Source organism: Gobius niger (genome assembly GCF_951799975.1).
Source record: "Gobius niger genome assembly, chromosome: 13".
In the NCBI taxonomy this organism is placed as follows: Eukaryota; Metazoa; Chordata; class Actinopteri; order Gobiiformes; family Gobiidae; genus Gobius; species Gobius niger.
Window position 1 is genome coordinate 19,930,036 of NC_136864.1, and position 22,028 is coordinate 19,952,063.

Sequence of the window (22,028 nt, forward strand, 5' to 3'; positions counted from 1 at the left end):
TCCCCTGTCATGTCTATATGGCCCTCACAGCTGGAGCGGCCCTAATATGCAGGGATTTTTTTGGCTTAATGAGTGAGTTTCGATCATAGCACTCTAAATGGTTTCAGCCTGACTTGGTCGGCAGCTACGCAAATAGTCCAGTTCTGTGGTAGATTCTGGCTATTTGCTGTCATATTGCAGATATGTTTTTACCTTAAGATGAATATTTCTTTAACTGGACTGCCCACAGAGAACGTTTCACACAACTGGGGAAATTTGCATTATTCTTTTATTTAGACATGATTGCTGTTGCTTGTTGCCTGAAAGGACACTCTGCCTGAAATGTGAGCCCATGCACTTAACAGGTTTTAAATGTTTGTCGACTTTCTATTCTGGAGAATCCTTTCAAAATACCCACTTGCCTATCTGGAAATTGTATCACATGATTCCAATCTATTGACCAAAAGTGTGTTGCAAAGAAGTATCTTGCAATACTTAAAGAGGGGGTATTATGCTTTTTTCAATCACATGGCACCAGTCTATAGCACACTACAATGATGATGAAACCTTCTGTTGGTCTGTAAATGCAGTAAATTAGATTAACTGCCTTGTATAAAATTGCTCTCTCAAAATGGCTGTAGCGAATGTCTGGAAATAGGCCTCTGTCTCTTTAAGAACCTCTGACCCTTTCCGACATGCCCCCCTCCACACGCTGTCTGTGGCATCATTTGGGAGGGGGCTCTGCTGAGGAGCAGTGGTTGGTTACTCGGCTGGTGGCAAAAGGTCGGAGGCGTCTTCAGGAGGCGGGGGCGTTTCTAGGAGGACTCAAGCAAACCTATCCCTAAAATGGCTGCCATCAGAGTTTTACAGATTACTCAAAAATACGTGAATGTGCCAAGGCAACACTTCAGGCATGTTTTTAATGAGGGAATGACATAATAACCCCCCCCCCCCTTTAAAGGCATGAATGTGGCAAAAACAATGAAGGATGAAGGGATTGAAGGAAGCTGGGAAGTTGACCTCCATGGATGGATGGATGGATGGATGGATGGATGGATGGATGGAAAAAAGCCAGCCAGCAAGGAAGAAATCAGGGAGCCAAAGGGTTAAAGAATGAAAAGTAGGAAAGGAAGGAAGAAAATATCAACCCACGATGTGTATAGTATTGGGAAAAGATGCCACAAGATATGAACCAGAAAAAAGATGGCATGTTTTTAAATAAATTCCACCATTTTGTGCCCCATATGCTGAGCCATTCTCTCTCACCACACTGATTCCAAGTTTATCCACTACTGGCTAGTCTATTGTGTCTAATCTTGCAATCCACCCTGTATCGACGACACCCCTCCCATGCCGCCTTCATCTCCTCCTCATCCTCTTCACTTCTTGGATCATGCTGTGTCTTTGCGGTCTGTCCCTTCACCACTCCCTCACTGATGCCTGATTCTCCTGGCCGCCTCCCGAGCTGTCTTTCTTACTTTGACTTCACTTTTCCTCTCCCACCCTCCTCCCTCTCTCTGATACTATAAATATCCCGGCGCGGGTGAGTCATCGCACAGACGTATCGGTTGCCTCCCCCTCCCTCTCCGGTCTTTATGCTCTGTCCAGCCTCATTACCAGACTTGATGCGCATACCTCGTTTGGCTCATGCACCTCAACCGTGGCCGAGCTGAGCTGTGAGGAGGGAGCCTGCGGGTGCGAGGATCTTCTGCTACTGCTGCTGTGACTGCTGTGAAAGCAAGAGCAGCCAGAGGTCAGTTTGACACCTGACAACCACTCCCTGAAAACACAAACTGCAGGGTGTACGTGTCAAGTCAAAAGCAGCCAGTAAACTCGTACTTTTGTGTGTGGCTGTGGTTATTAATACACCAACAGAGCACAATTGACAATAGCTCAGATGGGGCTTGAACCTATAACCTTTCAATTGCATATAACGCACTGTAAGAGGTCTAAATATGGACTGAATCAGCTTTATATCGGGGCTAAAATAGAACAAAACTATGACCAAAGTGGTTTTAAAATGAGAGGATTTACCCATAAGAGGATTAAAAACCTAAATCAAACTAATACTAGAAACCGAGAAGATCCCCAGTACCTGAGGCAAGTGGTACTCTTATCATTGTTTGAGAAACACTGGCTTCGACCATTATGTCATTGCCATTGCAGGAAAACTGAATAAGCATTAACTATATCAACATCTGCATTCATTTATCTGCTGTATTGTGCTACATGTGTAGTCCTGTTATCATTTCATATATGGTATTTCTCACCCACTGAAAGCTGCCATAGTTATAAGTCTGTTATTACCACAGTTTACCTCTTATGTTGGTGATTGATGTATTTCCGGAAGAGACAAGAATAAATATTGGCCTTAGATCAAATCACTTTTACTGCACCGCCATTCACCCCGCTCTTCCCACTTGTCCCTATAGCCATACCTTATATTATTGGCACACAAAAGTGAGTGCCTTAAGTTCACCCAAGGAAATAAGTTTTTATGCTCGTCTGAGTCATATCCGCAGAGCTGAAGAGAGACAGACAGAGGGAGATGAAAGTTAGATCAAAGAGTCAAACACAGAAAGATGGACCATTATTCTAAAGCTGTCCCTCTGACCGTGTCAGGAGCGGAAAATAACTTTGTCGTACATTTAAACCAGTCACAATATAATGTCTCAATGCTCAATATCAGTAACTATATGTGTTTGTGTCTCAAACCTGTAGCTCTCCAGCCCCATTTATCCAAGTAGCTCCCCCAGGCTTCACACTTGATGAGTCAATTTTATTCTTTGTGCGTTAAATGATCTAAATTATAGCATTTCGATAAAACTAAATTAATTCATTTTTCTATCTTTGCATATTTAACTAGTGTGCACTCCACCTGTGCCCCAGTTACTCAAGTATCCAGATCTCTGTTGTTCTTAATTTAACAAAAGTAGCTCACGGGGGATGTTTGGAGACCTCTAAATGAGCATCATGACTCTGAAATCACCCTTCATAGTAGAGATGTTTCAGATATTGTTGCCTGGCCTGGGTAGGTTGAGGACTTTGTAATTTAAGTGTTGTAGATGTTCACCACTCATACAAGAAACTTTATAAGCACTGTGTTCTTGTTTGCTGGGAGTACTTTTTTGAAATAAGTATAGGTGGTACCACTGCAAGTCATATTTGACCTATGCCATAATAACATAATCAAAGCTACTGGCAAAATGTCTGCAACACAAACAGATAAATGTTTTAAAACCTTTGTCAACGATGAAGAACTCCTATACAACTTGGAGCTTACACAGATATCAAACACATGCACATTAACTTACTGCTAGTAATGGAGTATTTACACAGGCATCTATTGTTCCAAATAGTATCAGCTGCATGAGAGGTGTCACTTTCTCTGCTTTAGATCTTTGAATAATAACTTGTTTTAATGCAGCAGCAAATGTAATACAAGCATTAATTGGTTAATGATGACTTACTTAATGAGGCTATGGCCACATGTAAAAGGAGTTTCTTCCCATTGTTGGCCGCTGCCAGTGCTATGGAGCAGCTGTGGGGTGTGTGCGTCAGAATCACAGGGTTAATGAGCAGAGCTTTATGCCTCTGACTCACTCCGCTCCCATAAGGCCTGCTGTGATAGACAGATGAAATGCAGAGGGAGCTCATGTCCATGTCCTGTTGTCTTGTTTTATTGACAGCAACAAAACAAACAGGAGATGAAAGTGCTGCTTCGTTAGCTGTAGTGTAGGATAGGACATCAATGTGAAAGGATTATTAAACTCAACACAACATGGGTAGTTTGATTCATCCAAAGGAGTCACACACATGGCACTTTTTGGTATGTTCCTTGTTTTTATGTGACATCCTGCCTTGATGCCAACATTGTCTCTAAAAGCATATTTAAATTAAAACACAATGAAGTCAGAGAAAACAATGTATTTGAAGCAGTGGCGGCTGCTGTTCTATGAAAGGGGGGGAAGCTCTTGATCACCGGCGGGGGAGGGGGGATATTTATTTATCTATGTTAAGCAAAAACAACTCAATAATGTAAGAAACACAACGCATTTTTGTTTATCTATTTTTTCAAATAGATAAATCAACTCCAATTCAATATTCATAACTTTTAAGGAGGGTGGGAGGAGGGGCAGCCAATCACTGTTGGAATAAAGGGAATTACAACACGCCCCTCCTTTGTTGCTCCGGCTTCTAAGCCATCTGACCAAGCCAATCAGAGCCTGCATTTTCCAACATTTTCCATAATGAGCTTCTCCCAGCGACCATGGTTTTACTCATAGGACGTCCACGCAGCTCTTAAGTGACAGGGAGGTCATACTGAAGACCAGTCTGGGACAGCTGAACAAGTGACCCTTATGAATTAAAGCACAAATACAGTAAATTAAAAAAATCATTATCGTAATGAAATTTTAGGGGAAGCATTTGTTGATAAGTAGCATTGTTTAGATTTTTTGTATTTGCTACTGAGAAAAGATGTGAGTCATTGACCACTGTCTAATATCATGGAGGGACCACCCGTCGCTGGACAAAACAGATATTCTGTAAATTCTGTCACAAGCGTGTGGTATCACAGGTTTGTGAATCGGTAACACCATTGATGCCGGTGCCATAGAGAGAAAATCCTTTGTTTACAAGCTTTTATTGAAGGTCGACTCCCAGAAGCGCACCCTGTTTGCTCGCACACACGACACCATACGCACAAATGTGAGGACTGGCCTTGGTTGCCATAGAAACCCTGTTTTTGAAGATGATTCGAATCAAGATGCTATCAGTCATCCTCAACACTTCACACACAACAAGATAAAAACAGGAGATACTTACAAGACATGTTTTATTATATAATTTGTCAAGGCCAAATCACAAATAAATAAAGGAAGGAGACACTTTTAAGGAGCCCAGCTTCATGGGCCATTTAACCACACAAAAACAAACAAAAAGACAGGAGGTAACCCCAAGATCTGGTCAGTAACAAAGATAATTAAATATGTTAGGAGGATTTACACCTGTACACTTTTTGGGAACAAACAGCCTCCCATGTATTTACAAGTGAAACACCCACAGCAGTGGTTCGCATATGCACCACCAGCTGTTTAGCCAAATGGTTGCTGTCAGTAGGATACGGCTAATCAACCACAATGGTAAATTAAAAAAAATAATAATGTTTTGGAGAAGCACTTCACATTCTTAAGACCCTGCAGACAGCTCATGTGTGTAAGGAAGGCAACTAGCGCCTCTAGCCAGGCAGAGGGAGAGCAGCAAACAGCACAGTAAGCTACTGACTTTTTCAGTAAGTGTTATGGTTAAAAACAAAACAAAAAGAGGAAAAATGGGGTCCCAAGAAGTCAAAAAAGTTAACATGCAAAGAATACAACCGTCGTAGGCATCTGATAAGTTTACCTGACTGTACCATTATGAATCCTATGTGTTATCACTACAAGCAAAAAGGGTTTGCATTCAAAAAATGGGCACCGCTTGCACGTTCCAGCCCCAAAACTCAACCTCAAAAACAGGAGTGCATTGTTGCAAGTTGAAAAACACCAGTAACTTTGTTTTTTTATGATTCTATAGACTATGGCAGTTCAAAAAGAAGAAGAAAAAAAAGGAAAAATCCAACCCTTTTTTATATACACACACATAGCACATACATTACCGATATACACACAATCTGAATATTGACACAATTTACTTCTCTCCTTGGCGAGCTTATGCTGGGATGTCTTCAGTTATTGGAACAGGAGTGCCATTTTCTAACCGCGATTTCAAGTAGATTTTCAAGCACTTTGGTATATGCACACTTTTTATCATGCAGTTTCTACACAGCCAAAATGTAATTTTTCTTCTTTGAGCGTAGTACGTTGCAATGGGCTACATCTAAATATTCCCCATCAGTGTCTCTACCATTCCTACATGAGCTCCGTTTTGAAAATGTCCTAAAACAAGTCCTCACCGAAGAGGTCCAAAAACATTCATACACGAGGAGCGGCAAATTCCTTCCTATATACTTTAAAATGTGTGTATAAATATTGCACATTCATTTCATATGTCATAATTGTAAGTAGAAATGTTAACTAGATCTAGAAGAGCAAAAGAAAAGTATGGAATCTAAATGCTATTGGAGAGACTACTGACTCTATACAACTATGCTATGCTACAGGCCGTCTTCCCATGGTCCAAACGGTGCATTTGTCAAGACTTGAGGAGTGCGTTAGGGGCAAATGTGGTAGGGCCCTTTCAGTAAACTAAAATACAAAAACAGGATGAAAAGAATAATACTTAAAAAAAAAATCTCATTTGACGATTACAGTGAAGGCCGAAGGGAAAACTAAGTCAAGTCAGCACGCACATGCCCAAAGCAAAACACTTTTGGATATATGTAAAAAAAAAAAAAAAAAAAAAGCATGTACAAAAATCAGATAAAATAAAAAACACAAGAAATAAAAAAAATGTTTATAAACAGTATGAAAAAGCATTCAGGAACATTCTTTGTAAAACAGATTCTCCACAAGTACGAAATGTCTCAATAGATAAACAATAAATCCCTGCATATGTTCCAACCTGGATTCTTCCGCCATTTTCCCTATCAGGTACCCGCGCTACTACAGGAGGAGACAATGGATGGATAATATCACTAAAAAGCGAGAGACAGGACACGAGGACACCGATCCAAATAGCCTGACGAAAGCTTCTCTTCAAGTCACCCGGACTTCATGCGCCGCCGACTTCGGCGACTCAAAGTTAAACTGGTCCAAAGGAGGAAAACGGTGAAGGTGGTTGACTATGCCGGTCTGGTTTAGTTCTCTATAAGAGCATTTAGGATGGATTCATGTTTTTTGTCCTCCTTTGTTCGAAGATGATTAATGAGAATCATTGAGGAGCAAATGTGAGTGTCTAAATAATAATGATTTCATCCAGATAGCGGCTGAGTGCAAATATCAAGTTTTCGGAGTGTTATTTCCCGCCGTACATTCTCTCGATGTCCTCCTGGTAGTGTGATTTCAGCTCCTTGCGTTTGAGTTTGAAGGCGTCAGTGACTAATCCAGTCTCTGGCGTCCAGGGCTCAGAGCTCAGGCGGATCTTCTTGGGGATCTCAAACCGCTCCAGTTTTCCTAGTCAGAAATATGAGCATTAATATAGAATACCTTCATACACCACATGCACAAATTGACTGATATAGTAATAAAAGAACAGCACTTTCAAAATGGTGGAGAAATGATGTGAACCTATGTAAAACATTATTTGCAAATCTTAAATAATCAATTACTGTAATGTTTAGACTATTGAGCGCGAGTTTAAGCTGCACCTCAATTTGAAGAGTAATTGTATATAGGTCGCACTTGGATAAGCCGCAGGTTTGTAACATTGTTACAAAGCACGGTTGAACGCGGAATCAGTACACAAACATATTCAAGAGAACAGTAGCCTTAAAAAAATCTACATGAATTCATTTTGATTATTCTTTAAACCGCGCGTGTTTGGTCAGTCTGACGCACTTCATAGTAGCTCCACCCATCCCCTCCTGGGAGTGTGGAGCTACTTTCCTTGGAGACTGCCCTGTGAGCAAGCGGGCACCTAGGGCGCCATCTGCTGGAGGGGGCGCCGAACTGCGCTTTAATTTTTTAACCCCATGCTCCCTCCAGCTACAACGTCGCAAATTTTTGGACATATCTTTGGTACAGAAAGTGAAACGAGGCACAAAAGTTCAATCTTGCCTAGCATGCCAAATGGGCTAGCGCCAGCCCGGCCCGGGAGTTTCCCTGTGTTCAAAACTGCCCTGTGGAGAGCTGGGTCCATGGTGAATCGCTGTAGGCTGACGTTTGATGAATTTAGCACTCACTTCGCTGTGGCCCTCTATAATATTTCAGTGGCGAGAGAATTAATCGCATTTATTTTGGTGTGGGGGGGCATCCTCCATCGTTGTTTAGGCCGCAGGGTTCAAAGAGTGTGGCTTATAGTCCAGAAATTGCAGTAATGTGTCATCAACAGGAAAAATGCTTTAAATTTGATGGATGAAAAATATAACACAAAAAAAGATTTAAATGCAAAAAAGGAAGTGCGATGCAGTAACAAAGTAATTTATTTATCGCAGATGTGTGCTGGTAATTCTAAATGCGTTTGAAATGTATAGATTTCTGTTGTTACCAGAGATTGCAGCTTCATTGATGATGCGGAGCACCTCTTTCTCCATCCGTGGGTTGTTACAGAGTTCTTCCCATGTGCCCTTTACTTGAAACTGCTCCGCGAGGGCCATTAGCTGCTTTTGATTAGGCACCACAAAGCTGATCACATAGGATTGGTCGCTGCAACCCAAAAATATGTATTAGTAGAAGTATTATTTATATATTTTGTTTTAGGAAAACAAAGAGCACCTGTTTGCATAGGCACAGATGTTGTCGATGAGCGGACAGTTCTTCAGAACAGCTTCTACTTTACCGAGAGAAACGTATTCACCAGCCTGAAGTTTCACCAGGTCCTTCTTGCGATCTGTGAGAAAACAACAAATTGTATCATTCGGCTCCAATCTTATATGCAGATCAATGCTCTATAGTAGCTACCAATGATTTTGAGGCAGCCGTCCGGGTGGAACTCTCCAATGTCTCCAGTGCAGAACCATCGCTGACCTTTATTGTCCACATAGAAATCATTTTGGTTCTTCCCTGCGTTTTTGTAATAACCCATAGTAACATTGGGCCCGCCAATTAAAATTTCCCCTCGTGGGTTGGGCTTGTCTGTGCTGTGGTACCCGCCTAAGAAAAGCACAGGGGTCTTGTTAAACTTCAAAGAGATTTTCCAATTAGTCTGCACACTGAGGTGTGGCTCACCTTCCTCCCAGTCTTTCAGTTGGATCTCAGAGCACACAAGTGGCGCACCGACACGTCCTGTGCTGTAGTCCCAAGCTGAAACGTCACAAATGTCATTAATGGAGCTTAAAGAGACTACACTGTGTTTCAAATTATTATGCAAATGTCATTTTTCAAAGATTTTCTAAATTGTCAACTCAAATGAGAGTCAGCATAATTTTCAAGTCTTTTACTGGTAGAGGATCATTTAAATGTGGCTGAAAAAATCCCCCAGGTCTCTGAGATTAATGTCAGTGATTCAAAGAGCCCTGAGACACAATGCCATCCATGAGTTTCATAAAAAATTCTTTTTTTACCTTTTTGACACAAAAATACAATTTGCATAATAATTTGAAACGCAGTGTATACGGAGTTTAAACATTTAAAAACTATGCGTTTTCCTCCCCCTACATGTTCCAGCAATGTCCTAATATGTAGAATGAGCACAGATCTATTCACCACAACTGCTGCTATAATCCTGCACTGCCACTCAAATTGGTATTACTTCGGTCCGAATTAATACCAATTTATTAATGCACGAGCTTAATATAGAAGGTGCAGTTACATGTATGACCTGAGGTGGCAGTAGTGAGTATAAAATAGCTAACTTGCATCTAGCCCCTATAAGTTTGAAAGAAAAAACAACAGCCGTGTTTTTTGTTGCGTCCTCTTTTAATTTCCCAGAGGAAGACAAAGCAACACACACTTTAACATAATGAATGCAGCCTCACCTGCACTGATGGTGCCGGCACCACAGGTCTCCGTCAGGCCATAACCCTGGCCCACGGGGCAGCAAAGACAGATGTTCATGAAATGCTGTGTGGCTGCGGAGAGAGGAGCCCCACCAGATAGCAAAAGCCGAGTGTGTCCTCCCAGCAGCGCACGGACCCGCTTAAATACCAACCTGAAAAATATGCTTCAGTTAACAGCAGACGACATGTGCAAAGAATCCAAAACAACTTGTTAAACCTCACCTGTCACAGAGAGGCGTACTGTAGCCCTTCGAAATCTGCTCCATTTTGTAGTTGTACGCCAGAACAAAGAGTGTCTTCTGGAACTTGCTCATCTCTTCTACTTTGGTCATGACATTTTTATAAATGCGATCCATGATCTCCTGCACACACCGAGGAACGCACACATGATCACAGCGATTAATAAAATACAATGGGAGCCTTTGAAAAAAAAACCACTCGAAATCATTTCAATTAGCGATAAAAATATCAACAGTATTTACCGGTACAGCTGCCATTAGAGTAGGTTTGAGCACACTTGTGTCTCCTTTACTGCCTTTCTTAATCTTTGTGGACTGAAAATTAAACCGATAGCTGTTAATATGAGAGAAATTTTGCAACATTAAATACAATGAGTATAATGTGTCTACCTGGTCAGCAAGAGTTTGAGGTGATGAGTAGCCAATGCGACAGCCATGAGAGATACAGACCAGTTCAGCGCTGAGCTCCAACACGTGGGCTAACGGCAGGTAGCCAATGTATGTGTCGGTTTCACTGCAGAGAGAGAGACAAGTTTGTTGAAAGTCCTGTTGTGAAGGAAAGGCTCACTCATATGTAACTAAGTATATGAGCCAGACAACAACTCCACAGTGAGAGCGGGAAATAGCCCTACTTGAGGTTAGGCACCCGCTCAGCCATGCCGGTGATGCAGGCAATGATGTTGCCGTGGGAGATCATGACACCCTTGGGGATCCCTGTAGAGCCGCTGGTGTACATGATGACCGCGATGTCTGAGGGCATCGGAAGTCTGCGGTCAACTGAAACTGCAGAAATGACAAACGAAATGGAGCTGGATTACTGTGAAATACAATAACAACAAAACAATGGCATCATCTCGCTCTTGTCATGCATTTGGAGGTGCTGCCTTTTTCCTGCTTAGAACAGTGTTTAGAAAGTGCCGACCTGACCTTATGCTAGCTGTGTCATGCCTCAAACCACTTCAATCAAACCTCTGGGTGTGGGCTTTGTACGGTATTAGGCCCCATCAGTGCTCTTCCGTTTAACCGACTAAATTAGAAACCTTTTTAATCAGGCTTCATGAATACTCACTGTTGTCAGGCTTCGATCCCAGCTCCCTCACAGAGTCCATGTTCTTCACCACAATCCCTCTCGGGAGGTCAGGCCAGCTTGTGGGCTTGTTGTCGACTACGATAATGTACTGGAGCCTTGGCACGTCCAACAATATTGCCTGTGTGGGTGGGCAAGGAAAGTGTGACAGAAAAAAGTAATTAGAATGGTCGGTGCATAAAACTTCAATGCCATTTTGAAAGGGCAATAACTTAGCAACATGGGCAGATGCAAGAGTGTGTTTGCTCAATACAAACATGCTTACTTTGAGACGGCTCTGGAGCAGGTCTTTGCTTGTGATGATGTGAGTGACCTCGGTCTCGTTCAACCCATGGGCAATAGCCATAGGTCCAAGAGTGGCATATAAAGTCACCACTAAAGCAAAAAAAAATTACAACTGTGGTTTACATTGGTTTCAACACATTAAGAGGCTGGGACTTGACTTACATGGGAAATTGTACATAAAGCAGGCCTGAGCAGCCATAAGCCACTCAGCTCTGGTTTCACAAAAGATGGCAATGTTGCACTGAGGCTTCTGCCCAAGAGCGGCCAGGCCACTGCCGAAACACTGCGCCGCCTGGTACGCCTCTGCATAGCTCAACCAATTGTAGTTTCCCAGGATCACCTACAGCGAATCAAAACAAAGCAAAAATACATTGTACATAAAATATAAATACGTAAATACATTGTACACAAGAGCATTAACATGTTTGCAACTATGAAAATAAGATGCAACTTTATTGGTCTCACAATGGCGACATTCTCTAAATGTACACTTAAGTAATGTAATCTGTGAACCTTTCATACAATGCTTTACTAATGATATGTATTATAGGCAAAGACAAGGAGGCTGTAAAAATGTAGGGATGTGATGCCCTCTGCAGGGTGTTTGCAGGTTTGCAGGGGTTCTCTAGAACATTGGAGGGACTATATTTTTTTGACAAGGCAAAGCAAGGCAAGGTTATTTATAGAGCACAATTCATGCACAAGGTAATTCAAAGTGCTTCACATTTACATAAAATCACAAGAAGAGAGATTAAATGAATCCATTAAGCATCAACAGAAAAATGAACTAATTGTAAAAACAAAGAGGCCAGCTAAAAATAATAAAATAATAAAAATAACTGTTTTCAGCCTGGATTTGAACATTGTAAAGAGTTGAGGCCTGTCTCATAAGTCTATCATCCTCAAGAGTCCTTATTGTATCATTTCAATAAGGACTCTTACAACTTGGTTTTATAGCTTTTAGAATAAAATGAATGCGCCTGGTCATTGGTGTGAACATCCTAATATTTTCTCCGCAGTAAAGTTAAAATTTCATAAACTTCCTGGAATAATCTTGAATTAACTTTATAATTACATGCTAATTTAGGCTTGTGGATAAAAATATAATGGCCTGTTTATTCCCATGTTGTGGTTACTTTTGTAGTTTCTATGAAAACATATAATAAAAAAAAACCCACTATGTTTGCCTTGACCAATCACCAGATCGAACATTATGTTTTTTCCCCCCTTTTGTGCCAAGTATGAGTATGAGTACACAAGAATGAGTAAACAGTGTCTGCTTAAACTAATCCCACCCAAACAATTACATGTCTTCATATTTTTATTGGCCATAACGTTCCATTTCCTGTAGTTGCAGATTCGACGTGAACAACAACTAGGATGAATCTTGGATCATTCCTCTTTACAAAACTGTTCAGGAAGATTCCTGGGATGTTTGGTGTGGATAGTTTTCTTGAGGTCATGCCACAGCTTCTCAATCGGGGTTAGGTCAAGACTTTGACTGGGCCATTCCAGAACACATATTTTATTCTTCTGAAACCATTCTGAAGTGGATTTGCTTTTGTGCCCTGAGGCAGCAAAGCACCCCCACACCATGATGCTCCTGCACCGTACTTCACAGTGGGGATAAGGGTTTGATGTTGGTGTGCTGTTCCATTTTCCCCCACCCATGATGACGTTGTGTGTTCCTCCCAAGCAATTCAACTTTGGTTTTGTCAGTCGACAGAATGTTTTACCTGCAGTGCTGTGGAGCATCCAAGTGGCGTTCTCCCATAAATCCCATTCTTGTTCAATGTTTTACGTATTATAGATGTGTCAACAGAGATGTTGGTATGTGCCAGTGATTTCTGTAAGTCTTTAGCTGACACTATAGGCTTTTTTCTATCTAACTGAGTGTTCTGCGCAGTGCCCTTGGAGTCATCTTTACAGGGCGGCCACTCCTCGGAGGGGAAGCAAGAGTGTCAAACTGTCTCCATTTGTCTAACCGTGGATTTACAAAAATCAAGACTCTTAGAGATGGTTTTGTAACATTTTCCAGCTTTATACCAATTAACAATTATTCATATCGACTGCAGTGCAGCGCCCGGGACCCATCTCCAGCTGTGGAGTCAGGCTGGTGGTCAGAAACACCTGGCTGGAGGATTTACCTATTGTACATGTTTAGGGGAAACTGGAGCACCCGGAGGAACATGCAAACTCCACACAGAAAGGCCTCGAACCCTCGACCTTCTAAGCTGTGAAGCACAAGCGCTAACCGCTGCAATACCGTGCCACATGGTGCACATGAGACAAAACATCTCAACAAGAGACAATTGTGAACTAGTTTGTGTTTTTCAGTGCCCAGGGCAGCTTTACGCCACACCTCAGTGATTGGACTTCAGGTTGGCTCACACCTGACTCTAAATGCATACATTTGTCTAATTAGCTCCAGAAGGACCCTTAGCCAGGAGGTTCACTTACTTATTCATCCCTGTCCTGTGAATGTTTACATGTTATGGCCATTAAAATATAACATGTAATTGTTACTTCAAGCAGACACTGTTTACTCATTATTGTAATTTTAATAAAGATCAACCAGATTTTATGACCAATTTATGCAGAAATGTGAGAAATTCCAAAAGGTTCACATACTTGTTCCTCCCACTCTCGATAACCCCGTCAAACACTAATAACTATGTATATGTACGGTCCCGATCCAAAGTTTAAGACCAGCTGAAAAATGGCAACAACAAAAAAATCCCGTTTCGCATGGTTAGATCTTAACAAGGTCCCAAGCCTCGTGTTCTTCAACACCACAGAACTTCCCGTTTGGACTTTGCTAGAAAGCACCAATCATGGGACATTGAAAGGTGGCAAGTTTTATTCTCTGATGAGAAAAAAATGCAACCCTGATGGTCCTGGTGGCTTCCAACGTTACTGGCATCACAAGCAGATCGTCAAACGGCCGCTGGCTCTGGGCAGATATTGCAGAGAGCATCCCTCACGCCTGGGTTTATCAACAGGACAACGCTACAGTTCACGATGCTCGCCAGACAAATGACTTCTTCCAGAAGAATAACATCACCTCCTGTGTGTTGCCCTGATCTAAATCCAAATGAGAACCTTTGGGAATGGATGGCAAGGGAAGTTTAAATGGACAACAGTTCCAGAAAGTACATGCCCTCCGTGAGGCCGCCTTCACCACTAGGAGAAATGTTCCCACTCAACTCCTGAAAATAAGCATCCTGCAACAATTGTCTACGTGATCATCAACAATAACGGTGGAGCTACTCAGTACATGTTTGGAACGTTTCCTTCTGTTTTGAAGGAGTTTTGTGTCCGAAACATGTGAGCAGCTGCAAAACAGCCTATTCCAGTTTAATTGTGTGTCTTCATTTGCATGTTGAAGCTCTACTTGGGACCTAAGATCCAGCCTGGCAAATTGTGGATTTTTGCCATCTTTCAACTGGTCTTGATCAGGAATGTAATAATAGTTCTGCCGCTTCTTACCTTTTTGAACACCTTGCCATTGGGCTGCAGTTCATCTTCCTCACTCAGCACCTCTCTTGTACCCAGACAGTCTCTCTGAGGGAACCTCTTGGCAGCAAATTCAAACATTTTGTCCAGAGTGTCCACCCCGGGGTGCAGCCATGCCACCAGCTTGCCCTGGCAGTTTACAGCTCTGTATGGTCCTGCTGGGTTCCCACTGATTGACCTTGCCTTTATCCGACGAGCCCTCTCCAAGTTGGTACTTGCTCCAGAGAAAAAATACCAGGGAATAAAGGTGATCACAGAGTAGACCCACACCACTGACCGAAAGACCTGCAGTAGTAACGGGTTTATGTCCTCTTTGAGCTTCATTTTCAAAGGAAAAAAATGCAGACCTCAGCCAGTGATGAGAACAGCGACGACTCAGTTAGACCTACAAAAAGATAAACACAGACGGGTGTTACAAAGATTTGCTGCATCAATTGATCAGCACAGAAAATACCGAGTAGCAGCAAATGTCTGTACATACGAGCATCAGCCTATGGTAATTCAATCCCTATCTGCCCTTTCTTCTATTCTTGGCTTTTGCTGGAGTCAGCACTATTTCTCTCACAGGTCTTGCAACTCAGAGGCCAGACTATGTCATGCCGGATGCTGCAACATTTTCATAGCATCACATCATAAAGTCATTTAAAATCTCCACCTAAACACGATTGTGTGTGTACTCCGGGATGGGAAAAATTGCAAAAGGTCAAGATTTTTTTCCCAGGTCACTTGTCATGTTCCTTTACATTGCCTTTAAAAAGGTAGCTTGAACCACCTTCTTTCCCTCAGAGTTCACAATGTGCCTGTCACTTTCTCACAACATGATAGAGACTGAGCAGTAGAAGTGGTCGGAAAAGCGTATTTGAGCAACAAAAGAAACCTAAAAGAAAAACAGTATCATAATATGAAGATCAGAATTCAACTTGATCATCACATTGCCCAGCCCTAGTTTGAGCACATTTATAAAAAGTAAACATACTTGTCAGTAAAATGATGTATCTGATATATAATTTGTTTTTGTTTCATAATATTTTCCACAAACTCGGGACTTCCCTGTGTGCTAAACTTGTGAATCCCCCAGGCCATGCTTTTTTGTGATGACTGTAAAACTGTCCCCCATGTGACTGTTTACAGTTTTACACAAATAGTAATGGTATGTCTCTCTATGAGTGCTTTAATACATCCTCATCGACCTTCACTACACAACCATTATTTATTTTTTGAGCAAATTCTAACTAATTTGTTCAGCATTTAAAACACACTTGAAAAATCACAATAGTTAATATCAAGAAATGTGTCACTGCATCATTAACAGACCGTTTACCCCTTCTCTTCTGTACACATTACTTCCTAACTTATTCACTGAAACTCAATTAATAATCTATCTTAATAAATGGGGGCAAGGGTGAAACATTGAATACAGGCCAGTCACAAAGGTTTGCCTGATCAGAGCAGACACATAGCCATGGCATGAGTAATACCAATATATAAAAGGCTTTTGTTATTTTAGTATTTACAGCATGGGCCCGTCAATCCTAAAGCTGTAGTTATCTCAGATGATGTCGTCAGAGACATGAGATCAGAATCATCTACTGGTTCACGACATATTTTGATGTTATCCTTTGATCCAGTACATCCGATATTACAATAGTTTACATAGCAATGTCCGATAAACCGTTATTTGTTTTCACTGCCGCCCTTTCTCCACTGGCAGTACGGGATAGCGTCACATTCACTGAGCACGAGCAAACAATCGCATTTTGTTGAATCGTATTGACATAGTGTAACCAGGCTACAATAAACTCAAAGGATTTGATGTGCTTACATTGGATACTAGAGAAGATGACTAGCTACGCAGTATAATTTATAGAACATGATGGTTGACGGTTTATAGCGGATACCCCAGAGGAGGCTTGCTAACTCTTAGCGGCTAGACTTTAGCTGTCTGGGCTAGCCACTGCAGCTGTTTCCCGATGCTAACAAATCAGACCAATCTTTAATGTTTGATCCGTGAGGGCTAAATAAACAGTGGTGGTCCCATCATTTCAGGAGTGCTATTCAATGTTGATCTGATGTCGCTTAACACAATAAGCACACTGTAACAATCTTTTTTTTCTAGAGCAACATCTGCAAAGCGTCCACAGCCATACATTCTCACCTTTTTTTCTCAGCCGCTAACGACACGCCTGACTCAGTAAAGGATGGAGGAGCGCTTATCGTTTTAACAACAGATCTGACATTATAATAGTTCACCATACGTATTTGAATAAAAATCACAGTTTACAGTAAGTCATAAATATATATAAATCAGGTTAAAATGCTAAATCTGAGCATCACCGGGCCAATACTGCCAGCCCGGAAGCCATCACAGACCGTATGAACCGTTGTGTTCAGTGATTGGCTGAGACGAGGTGGCGCGTGCTTGAGGCAGCAGGGACGTCAATGAGGTTACTATCGGTCAATGTGCAGCATCACTTTTATGCCCCCAATTCATTAACTTAACACCATTGGCAGGCCCACCTGAAGAGTAGACCGCAATCTTTCAAACTTTGGAGGCTTTTAAACATTTCTTAGGTTGGTTTATGGGGTTTAGATAAGTCTACATTCTGTATGTACTTTCATATGGTCTTGTAGGCTTATTGTGGTAAATAGGCTACCACTTGCCGAGTGGAAAATTGCACATGAACGTCACCCCATCTCGTATTTTCCATTGGGACACTGGGAAATAATTTTGATGCCCGAGTTGATCTTTCAACACAACAGAGAGCAGAGGTATATAGTAGTAGCCTACATTGTTGTGCCTTTTAACTGAAGCCTATGCATTTAGCCATTTAGCTACTCAATGATGTTGTTGGCTATCTTTTCCCACTCCCAAACCAGAGAATCATTCACTAAAGTGAAATATAAAAAACACACAACAATACACTATACACGGCTAAATCCACGTGTGAAATTCGTCTACCCTCCTCGTGGTCAAATGAGAATTGGCCATGACCTGGCCTGACCCGACACGCGGGGAACCCACACACCTGGCAACTGCAATGCATTTTATAGGATTCTGCAATCGGTAGGCCTGTCTTTCAAAATCGTGAGCTCTTTATATTTACCATTCATATATTATCATCTATACTACCATTCACCAACTATAATTTCAATATGCAAATTGAATAAAAATGTTTTTGGACTTTCTTTTCATTCAATGTCCAAAGCACTGTGTGACAAAGACAATTAAGACTTTTACTCTAACTAACCACCAGGGGGAGACAGTAAACGAGTTATATGCACTGGTGATTATTGTCAGCCAACAGAACTGTATTTAACCACAAGTTTGAGCATATTTCTAACAATAAATGAAAAGAATGCAACATTTCTGTTTTTTCTTAGTGGTGTTAGTGTGTACTTTTTTGATCACCTTAGAAAAATGTATCCTCCACATTTGACCCATCCTTCGATGTCAATAAGGAAACCCATAAGGAGCAGGCAACCACAGCGCTTCGTCAATCCTCCACCTGACTGGAGGGTGTAGCTGTATCGCACATGTTTTTTGTTTTCTTGGAGGACACCAGTGTTAATTTTGTCGACTAAAATATTTAGTCTTAATTTTAGTCAAAGTGATATTTTTGACGACTAAAATTGGACTAAAACTAAATCAAAAGTTTTTCATGAGACTAAAACTATGACTAAAATGTCCAGATATTTTAGTCGACTAAAATAAGACTAAATAAAAATGAAAAGGAGAGACTAAAATCATCCAAACTTGTATTGACCGTCTGAAAGAGCCTCATATTATTCAAATTCACTGCCAGAGGATCAGCTCTGAACTTTGTTCATGTGGAGCAGCTCCATGAAGCAGAGGAACAAGATTAAACATGATTATAAAGAATAATATCAATGCAAAGTCGACTAAATTCGTCTTAAATTTAGTCGACTAAATTTACTTGCAATTTTAGTCGACAAAAACTAGACGAAAATTGAAGATATTTTTTTGACTAAAACTAGACTAAAATCGAATTACATTTTCGTCAAAAGACTAAAACTACATTAAAATATTTTGTCAAAATTAACACTGGAGGACACCCATTCAGATGCAGGGAGAGAACCAAGCAAACACCACACAGAAAGGCTTACAACGTCCAGGGATAGAACCCCCGGCCTTCTTGCTGTGAGGCAAGAGCAAAAAAGTCGACCCATATATTTGGGCAAAAGATCTCCAAGTTTTACTGTTAACATCTCACTAAGCTAAGAGAACACTGTTTTTTTTTTACCCTTTACAAGGATGTATCTTGACGATTACATGTAAAGTGATACACACAAAGATGTCCTCTCTACATGCTCTGACATATATGCGTCTAAACATATGATCACATGACCTCAGTGCTGCTGATAATGGCTCTCCTCAGGCGACATGTTCGAGGTCATCCTCAGAAGGCAGATGTTACAAGAAGAAGGAGCACTTTCATCTGCTGTGTCAAATCTGTGTGTCAAATCTGATAATGACGCTCTGCGGACACTTCAGGAGACCTCAGGACAACAGACGCTTCCTAAATGTGTCTGTCTGACCCTTTGACAGCATGCTCCCTGGATAATGACTGCTCAGATCCACCTATGGCAGTCACAACCAACACCAGCAGCATGTGACTACATACATGTTCTCTATAAAGGACTTGTGTAAATGCAAACCATTATGTTCTGTCATATCTGACAAATGCTCATTTATTTAGTCACTCAAAGCATCAGTCAAAACTTCTACAAAATGGGGTTTAGTTTATGTATTAATTATTTATTTAGTGACATTTTGCATACCCTTTATTTTGCATGCATCATTAGTGACGGCAGGTTTTGTCGTAAAGTCACACAGGTATAGCAGCAGTAATAATTTTTAGCTGGACTTCAGTGGAAGTGGGGAGCAGTGGGCTTGAGTGGGATTAGTGAGAACAAAAGGATCCTTCTCTGTCATCAAAGAGGATCTGCTCCCAACTCATCCGCAGCTCTGTGGCGACAGCTTTTTATTTCAGAGGAGTGGGAGTGATGGCTGCAGGGAGGGAGGGGGCATAGCAGGAGGAAGAGAAGAGTTTAATGCAGATTTCAAAGTAATCTTTAACTTTAAGCCCTGCGGCCCTCTCGGATGAAGCCCTGCGGCCCAAACACGCTGACGCCTATAGGCTCCTGCGTGGAGGCCCCGTGGAGGCACCCCAGATTTTTTTTTCTCACAAGCTTTTGAGGCACTTAAGCAAGAGGGTGATACCATGGAGGAGTCACCATGGGAAAGGTTCAGATTTAGTATAACCTCATCATCTTAAACCACACAGATTTTTACAAAGGTTATTTGCCTGAACAAACAAGAGTATTTTTTTGTATTTCTAATTCCCCTGTTATTATTAGCTGTAGACCACAGTCAACTACTGTAGTCTGACCTAATTGCTATTACTTCTACAGTAATTAACTCCTAATAAGACCTCTATTGCAGTACTATAAAACTAAATAAACAAAATAAATACTTTTAAAAACTTTACGTTACATTTTGCTCTCTGTCTTGACTGATAAAGTATGGTTTTCTGCCTTAAACCTTCACTATTAAGGTTCTACTGTAGTGCCATAATGGCTAGGTATGAAGATTATTCCGAAATCAAAGGATTATTTAGGTCTGTCACAACCTTCTCGCTGATCTAACAATCTAACACTTAGATCTGGGTGTGGTAGTCATTAGTGGAGTTTACAACCACGTATACTTTATTACTTTATGACTTAGGAAAGTAAACTTCAGTCCATCAGATGATTGAAAAACCTTTAGGAGGTCATTCGCACACCTATTATCCCGGTATTTTACTGAGGTTCCTATTGGGACCCCCTACCCCAAAGTTATTCCTCTCATCTAAAATAGGTCCACTGTCCCCTCAGGGTCAATGGCCTTAGCCCCCCGCCGGCTTGTTCCTCTGTGGGGAGCCTGCAGCGAGCACACTGGGGTGGATATGGGGCAGGTAACTTCTGTCACAGCCACAAAGCCGTGTTGTGAGTGGGATGATGGAACAGGAAGTGCGTGGGTCATCAGTCAAATTCTAAAGAAGCAGACCGGCCTGCAGTGAGTGACAGATACAGATATACAATATTTGAACACACATGCGATTGCAATGCAGCAACAAACATGACATGAGGGAATTCTCAGAAGGATTCGCCATCTGGTCTATTGACTTTCACTCAAACTCAAGTTAATGATAATAAGACAACAAAAAGTGTAAAAGTTTGAGAAATAAAAGATTCTGTCTCAATTCTGTCGAAGCAAACACAATAGCCTAAGTTCAAAAGTTACAAAATGAACCTGAATTGCTGTGAGTGTGCCATGTAAAACTGCCTTTTTCGTTTATCTGCACAATCCTTTCCGGTTACAATGTCATTTACTTTACCTTGAGTCGATCTTATCACTATTAAATAGACTCCGAGATTTTTTCTTACAAGAACCAGGTTGATGAGCTCCACGAGTTAGTCATGTGCAGGAGGTGCCGTATATGTGCCAGCGTATAATTCAGATTTAGCGCCTGTAATGACAGTGTACAGCTCCGGTTTCAGCACCACGGCTCTGGACAGCGCCGGGGAGCCACTAGTTTTGCTAACCTGGCAGAAAAAGTCATTAACGTCAGGCCCGCAGTGCAAATAACACCTGTATAGCTGCTAAGTGGTGTCGCGACAATCCAGCAGGCAGTGCAAGGTTAGGCTATGGTTTTGCATATGGTAAAGTAAATTCATGACTCTGTCAGGTTAACGCGGGGAGTTACGCTATAGCTTTTTTTTTTATTTTTAGCATCAATAGGATAGACATGCGCCTAGGCCTATCCACGAAATAGCCTACTTGTTTGAATTGTTATGATGTCATTTTTACGTCGGCCATTTAACTTGTTTGGCAAAGTGCCATATAAAAATCACTTTGTAATGAGCCATAGATAAGATAGTTCACACAAAACGTTATAACATAACTTGTATAACTTTGTCAAGACGTGCGACAGTAAGATCCTCTTGCATATAGGCTATAAATCGGTTTACCAGTGCCCTCTAGTGGTGTTATCATCTCACACCGTATAGGCTGTTGTACTGTTTTTGTGCTGTTTGTAAAGCTTGTAGTGTAGCTTACTGGGTAATGGACTCGTGTGTTTTCATAGAAAAGCGACTGGACAATTTTTACACTTTTTTGATTGAACAGTGTTTTGTCTTATTGCAAGTGTCTGATATAAGACAATCAACATCTGAACACACAAAACAATTACTTTCAATAAACTTTTGTTAACAACATTTGAATAATCCTATGCACAAATGGAATTATATTCTGAATTTAGATTTA

At 41.3% G+C, this 22,028-nt stretch overlaps 1 protein-coding gene across 1 annotated transcript; it reads right to left on the minus strand.

The window, feature by feature from the left end:
* Window positions 1–4,799: 4,799 nt before the first annotated feature.
* On the minus strand, window positions 4,800–17,078 carry acsl3b (acyl-CoA synthetase long chain family member 3b). Its single transcript, XM_079569990.1, has 15 exons — window positions 16,857–17,078; window positions 14,675–15,086; window positions 11,348–11,525; window positions 11,166–11,275; window positions 10,883–11,021; window positions 10,446–10,596; window positions 10,204–10,327; window positions 10,057–10,128; window positions 9,797–9,936; window positions 9,554–9,726; window positions 8,805–8,879; window positions 8,538–8,729; window positions 8,352–8,466; window positions 8,125–8,282; window positions 4,800–7,091 (listed from the first exon to the last, which is right to left on the minus strand). The coding sequence occupies exons 2-15, from the start codon at window positions 15,023–15,025 to the stop codon at window positions 6,934–6,936; spliced, it is 2,136 nt and encodes a 711-aa protein (XP_079426116.1). The 5' UTR covers window positions 15,026–15,086; window positions 16,857–17,078; the 3' UTR covers window positions 4,800–6,933.
* Between the last annotated feature and the right edge of the window lie 4,950 nt (window positions 17,079–22,028).

Bases quoted from the DNA above. Each gene is read 5' to 3' on its own strand.
- acsl3b (XM_079569990.1), bottom strand. From the start codon at position 15,025: ATGAAGCTCAAAGAGGACATAAACCCGTTACTACTGCAGGTCTTTCGG. The intron at 11,022-11,165 runs GTAAGCATGTTT...CCACCCACACAG, and splicing joins TGCTCCAGAGCCGTCTCAAA to GCAATATTGTTGGACGTGCC. The intron at 10,129-10,203 runs GTAGACACATTA...TTTAATTTTCAG, and splicing joins CTCAAACTCTTGCTGACCAG to TCCACAAAGATTAAGAAAGG.